Below are 6,646 nucleotides of genomic sequence, written 5' to 3'. Positions count from 1 at the left end.
CTGCTATTGTAGGCTCATTTTGTTAATGTAAGCAACTAATTTAGACGCAAGAACTGGGTGCCGGTGCTGTGAGATGTACATGCTCGGCCAGATTCGGCTCGAAGTCGTGCGTCTTCGGATGCGGACTGCCGTGCGCGCTAAAAAGCCGCGCACTGCCCACCGCCACACGAAATGTGGCCTTGCGCACCCAACGCACGCGACCGCCCACACTGCAATGACGACATTTTGCCATGCGCACCCTTGCGCTCGTGCATCTGCACATAAATAAGAGATGCTTTATTTTCAGTTTTATAGCTGATTGTCTTATTTTGTTTACATCTTACTTTACACACTTCAGGGCAGGCTGTTGCAGCTAGCTCAGGGGAGAGACTGTATGACACTATGTGGTACAGCCTGGGACATGCACAATACAAAAAATTGCCTTCTGCATTTTTGTTTTGCTTTTCCCTCCATTGTACCGAACTCGTACCGAACCGTGATGTCTGAACCAAGATATGAACCGAACCGTGACTTCTGTGTACCGTTCCACCCCTAGTATATACATAAACATGCAATACAGCCAAATTGCTCCACGTCATTTATTTTTGTGGAAAGCCAGTGCAGGCATGAGCGGCGGTCATATTTTGTACCGCCATGCGGTACATCTAGTTTAACCCTTCTTAGGCGGGCTATTAAATCAATACAATACACCAGATCAGCTTTTGGTCTGGAGGTTACTTGTGTTGTGTTGCGTAGGGATTCCCTTTTGTCGGCGTTTGTTGGTTGATGTCCTCGTGCTTGAACAGATGTCTGGGGCGGCCAATCACGTGGTGTGCTGGCGAATGAATGAAAGTCTTTGTTGAAGCTGGCTTTGCAGAAGAAACGTGGGCCGAAATCTTGTGACAAAACTTAACTTAGAACTGAGACTCACAACGGAAAATAAGAAACTAAGAAAAGAAAGGAAATTGAGACGAGAGTAGTTAGATGGCTTGAATGAAGCTGTTGAACCCGTTCTTCAGATCTTGATTTGGGTTCTTTGTCTCTGCGCTTCTCCATGGTTACTGTCTTTCTGTTCTCTTCTCCCTTCGCGCACCTTTTCAACCTTGTTAAATTCTTTCACCGAGAGAGCGCGCAAACTTTGTTCGGGTCTAAGATTTTTAAACTCACATGTTTGTCCAGCATCCTAAGAGAACTGACCAATTAAGACACTGGCTTTATTTAGGAGGTGGCGTTCTCTTCATCTCTTATCATAGATCAAGCTTATCTGTGCTCTCCTTACTCTCTAAGCTCTAGCAGAGAGGAAAGAGGCCACAGTTTAGACATTATTACTAGTATAAGAATACAGAACATTTCACACAGATTTCACTCAAGCCATCTTTTGAATTAAGAACATACGATCGTAGCGATAGGAAGCACGACACACTTTCATTCAAGCATCTAATAGTTACAACAATTACATGAATTATATGGGATCTAAGCATATTAGACATGCCCACATATTGTAAAAACAACAGAATTATGTAGTTGCATGATGTTTGATTATAAGTCCATCGACAATAGCTGGGTTTCAGTCACGTGATTATTATGACGCGCGAAGGCGGGGCGCTATCAGATGGAGGGCAGGAAGTAAACATGGAGAATATGTCTATGGAGGAAACCGTTGCGGAGAGTCCGTATTGTATGAATTTAGAACCAGTTTCAAGAAATAGATACAATGAGTTAGTAAACAGATATGTTGGACGTGACCCGTTCCTCATGAAGATGAGTGAGTTTTCGGTCGAACTTGAAGATTTGCCAAAAGTGGAGGCTGTTGACATTACCAACTATCTGGTCCTTCAGACATCGTACTACACCAGACAGCAAATGAAGGCATATAAAAGTCTGGAGGCGTACAACTTTTTTGTCAGCGGGTGGGTCCACAACCTCAGTACAAAACGGCTCCACGATGATCATCGTTTGGTCTTCGCCAGGGTGAGTGTTTGTTCTTATATTGTTTTATGTGTGAAGATGCTAGCTTGCAGTAACGGCTATAATGTTAACAAACATGCGAATCATTTTAACGACGACGTTAGACTAACAATCGTTTATGTTTCAAGGTAAACCACTCTCAGAGATCAGGCGAAACACCTCTGAAGACCTGGATTATTGCGAAGGAGGATGGAGAAGTCATTGCAGCTCATTGCAATTGCATGGCAGGGTAAGTAATTTATGTAGGCTAGGATGTTCACCACGAAATCTCTCTCTCTCTCTCACACACACACACACACACACACACACACACACACACACACACACACACACACACACACACTGCTAGCATACTGGAGAGAGCTTTAAAGGGGTCATGAACTGTATTGTTTTATTATTGTATAATGTTGCCTGGGGTGCCCTTATAATGTCAGTATAGTTTTTACATCAAATATTATATTGTCAGAATTTGAAAATAACATGCATTTTTCCTAGCCTCTGATTTTAATGCTCTAGTCTAGGCTATATTGCACATCATCAAAATGTGCTGATATAGATTGCACTTTTCCCCTGGTGTAGATTGCATTTGAGGTAAAAAATAAAAATCATATTGTATTCTATTCACAGACTATCAGAATCGTGTTCTCATGTAGGGGCAGTTCTTTTTTCCATTGAAGTTGGGGTAAAGATCCGAGATACAGCTTCCTGCACAACAGAGCAGTGCAAGTGGCTGATGCCATCACATGTAAAAAAGGTAAGGTGACACGTTCACTGCAAACCAAATGTGGACAGAGAATGTTATTTTTTGGACACTGTGTAACTGTAGGTTTAATATGATGATAAATTAATGTTTGTATTGTGCCCCCTTGGTTATGTCTTTGCTCTGGTCTTCTTTTAGGGGATTTTCATTATATTCCATCATACCTAATGCTGGGGATTATTAAATTATTTCTATTCTATAGTCTGCCTTAATATGTGTAGCTTGTGACAATGTGGTCAGTCACAATTTACCTGTTGGACAAAGAGAAGCTAAGACAGCAAAGACCCACATAAACACAGTTTGGCATCTCAATGCTGTGATGATAGTCTTACCTGTTTTGCTCACAGCCATAGGATAAACGCCAGATTTATACTGCATATAGATATGTTATGGTTATGGACTACAGAATTGTGGACTTAATGACTTCTTTGTGTTAACTTATTTTTAGATTCCTGCTGCTCCAGTAGCTCTGATCGACTTCTCCTCTGCTAAAGCCAAAAAAAAAAGCTTGACCGTTCCATTGATGGCAGGACAACTGAAAACCAGGTTGGGAAATCACTTTCATGCCCCGGAGTGAAGAGAGGGTCAGAAACATATGCTAGTTTTTTTGAGACTTTAAGCAAAAATTGTCCAAGGAGTGCAGCACTGATGGCTAGGGAGCCTTACTACAAAGAATTCATCCCCAAATCCAGTATGCTTCCTAAAACTGTTCTCGAATACAGAACACCAGAGACTCTGCAGCTACCCCCCAAAGAGCTTGGACAGCTATGCCAGATATTCCAGCTAGAAGAGCTCATCATGTCCCAGGTCCAGGCTGTAGAGAGGGCAACTCGAAGTCAGAGTGCAAGCAGGATTTGGTTTAGGCAAAGAGCTAAACGCATAACTGCTTCCAGGCTGAAACAAGCTATTAAGACCAACCCCCAGCAACCATCCAAGAGCTTGATCAAGGCCATATGTTACCCAGAAGCATATAGGTTCACCACAGCCGCTACAAGGTATTTAGGGTTTGAATTAGGGGAAGGCAGAGGTAAGGCTGCATGTAAACAGTGTTTATGTCCAGAAAAAGAAACTGACAACAGAGGGTATAATTTGGATAAAAAAGAAGACTGTCTATTAAGTAAATGTATTTTACTGGTAGGATTTTAAATGAGATGTATAGTAACACATTGCTTTGGTGCGTGAGCTGATAAGAGAAAAACGCGCAGTGGATTGAGTATGGTATGGACAGCCCTGAATGGTCAACATTAGTTACAGGGTTATAAGACTAGGGCTATGCAGGAGTAGAACTAAGTATAGTGGTTAGGGTAATGGCATTTAAATCATTGAACTGGCTTTACACATCCAATACTAAGTAATCATTTCCTTTTCATGTTTTGCATGTGTACTGTGTACAGTTATGGATGCAAACATGAAGCACAAGCCAGAGGAGTGTATGAGAAGCTGATGGGTCGGGAGCATGCAGGCTTCTCCTGTATGGACAGTGGTCTCTGGCTGAACCCCAAGTGGCCATACATGGGGTCCTCCCCTGATGGGATTGTCTCTTGTGACTGTCACGGAACTGGAATCTGCGAGATTAAGGTAATATTACAGTCTCTTTTGTAGTAAAGTCCCTAAATCTCGAGTCTGAGTCGTGTCTCAAGTCCTAAACTGAGCAAAAATGCAGAAAATATATTTGTTAATCTATTGTTTACATGTCCTTCTCACTGTGATTTTAGTGTCCACACTCTCACCAAGATGAAGCCAATCTGCGCTTGTGTGCTGGGGAAAAGGGCTTCTGCCTCATCAATGATGGGGATGATGTCATGCTGGACCGGACTCATGACTACTACTACCAAGTTCAGGGACAGCTTCATATTGTAGACGCGGAGTACTGTGATTTTGTTGTGTGGAACCACAATGACATTTTTGTTGAAAGGATTTTGCCCGATCTTGAACTTTGGGTTGATGTCATCCCTAAAGTTGAGTGCTTTTTTAGAAATGGTATACTTCCAGAAATACTGGGACAGCAAGTTACAAACTCACATGTGTAATGTAATGAAATGATCCAGGCACTCTTGAAAGTGGGCTGTGTGATATTGCTGTTATATCAATACTGTTGTATGAGACAAGATTACATTTTGACTATTGTTATGAGTGTGGTCTTTGTGAGTTCTGACTGTTGTATAATATAAAATAAAAGATTAAATGCCATTGAGAAGACAGAATTATACATGGTTTATTTACAAGATTATATTTTTCAACAATTGTTATAATAACAAGAACATGGTGTGCAATAACAGATTAGAATCCATTTCATTACATATAATACATATAGCTAGTACAATTGGAGTAGTGGATAAAAGTATTACACCTGTTGAACTTGAAAACATTAAAGGGTTAGTTCACCCAAAAATGAAAATTCTGTCATCATATACTCACCCTCAAGTTGTTCCAAACCTGTATGAGTTTCTTTGTTCTGCTGAACACAAAGAAAGATATTTGGAAGAATGTTTGTAATCAACAGATCTCAGTCACCATTGACTTCCATAGTAGGAAAAAATATACTATGGTAGTCAATGGTGACCGAGATCTGTTGATTACAAACATTCTTCCAAATATCTACCTTTGTGTTCAGCAGAACAAAGAAACTCATACAGGTTTGGAACAACTTGAGGGTGAGTATATGATGACAGAATTTTCATTTTTGGGTGAACTATCCCTTTAACAGACTGATACATGTCAGGGCTCAGGTACTGGACTGATTGATTATTATCCCTCCCTCCCTCCCTCCCTCCCTCCCTCCCTTCCTCCCTCTCTCCCTCCCTCCCTTCCTCCCTCTCTCCCTCCCTCCCTTCCTCCCTCTCTCCCTCCCTCGAAGCCTGCATGGCCATAAAGTTCTTAGCTGGGGGGGTTTTCGTTGGTTTGCGTAGACTGGCTGGCGCCTGATTTTATGGCTCTGGATTGGTGATTTGAGTTCTGGAATGTTGAGTCCTGTGTTGAGTTATGTTTGAACAAAACACCTGGAAGCTTCATTTGTGTTTGATTCACACTGTCGTTACACTAGTGTGGATCCTCTCATGTGATTTCAGATGTGATGAGTGACTGAATCTCTTGTCACAGTGTGCACACTTGTAAGGTTTTTCTCCAGTGTGGATCCTCTCATGTGATTTCAAAAGTGATGACTGACTGAATCTCTTGTCACAGTGTGAACACTTGTAAGGTTTTTCTCCAGTGTGTATTCTCTGGTGCTGTTTTAAACTGCCCGCTGTAGTAAAAGTCTTCTCACACTCAAAGCACATGTACTCTCTCACACCAGTGTGAGTTTTCTCATGTTTATGTAAATATTGCCGCTGTGAAAAACTCTTTCCACACACAGAACATGAATGCGGCTTCTCATTCGTATGAACTGTCAGGTGTATCTTCAGGTTTGATGCACAGACAAAAGTTTTGCCGCATTGATCACATGTGAACGGCTTCTCTCCGGTGTGGATCCTCATGTGTCCTTTAAGGTGTGAAGATCGACTGAAATCTTTCCCACATTTATCACACTTAAACGGTTTCTCTCCAGTGTGAACTCTCATGTGTAGCTTCAGTGTACTTATAACAGCAAAACTCTGTCCACACTGATCACACGTGTACGGTTTCCCTCCAGTGTGGATCCTCTCATGTGTTTTCAGATTTGCTGGCTGACTGAATCTCTTGTCACAGTGTGAACACTTGTAAAGTTTTTCTCCAGTGTGAATTCTCTGGTGCAGTTTTAAACCATTTGCTGTAGTAAAAGTCTTCTCACACTCAAAGCACATGTACTCTTTTACACCAGTGTGTGTTCCCTTTCGAGGGAACTCGAACTGCGTCGGTGACGACACTAGGGGAACGCCCTTCAGCGTAGCGCGTCTGAATTTATGAATGAAACTCAGTCCAATCCTATTGGCGTTGCGTGATGACGTAGTGTGTGACGGC

At 41.9% G+C, this 6,646-nt stretch overlaps 1 protein-coding gene across 1 annotated transcript; it reads left to right on the top strand.

Moving 5' to 3' along the window:
• Nucleotides 1-1,559: 1,559 nt before the first annotated feature.
• LOC307166711 (uncharacterized protein) lies at nt 1,560-6,259 on the top strand (the record flags this gene model as incomplete). The annotated part of the gene is made up of 7 exons (XM_079885246.1): nt 1,560-1,950; nt 2,076-2,176; nt 2,575-2,701; nt 3,156-3,253; nt 4,102-4,285; nt 4,423-4,574; nt 6,196-6,259. Exons 1-7 carry the CDS (start codon nt 1,564-1,566, stop codon nt 6,257-6,259), a joined length of 1,113 nt encoding a protein of 370 aa, XP_079741372.1. The 5' UTR covers nt 1,560-1,563.
• Between the last annotated feature and the right edge of the window lie 387 nt (nt 6,260-6,646).

The sequence above is a fragment of the Squalius cephalus genome (assembly GCF_949319135.1).
Source record: "Squalius cephalus genome assembly, chromosome: 1".
NCBI lineage: Eukaryota > Metazoa > Chordata > Actinopteri > Cypriniformes > Leuciscidae > Squalius > Squalius cephalus.
The sequence above is the reverse complement of the archived record's forward strand: the minus strand, read 5'-3'. Positions and strand labels throughout refer to the sequence as shown.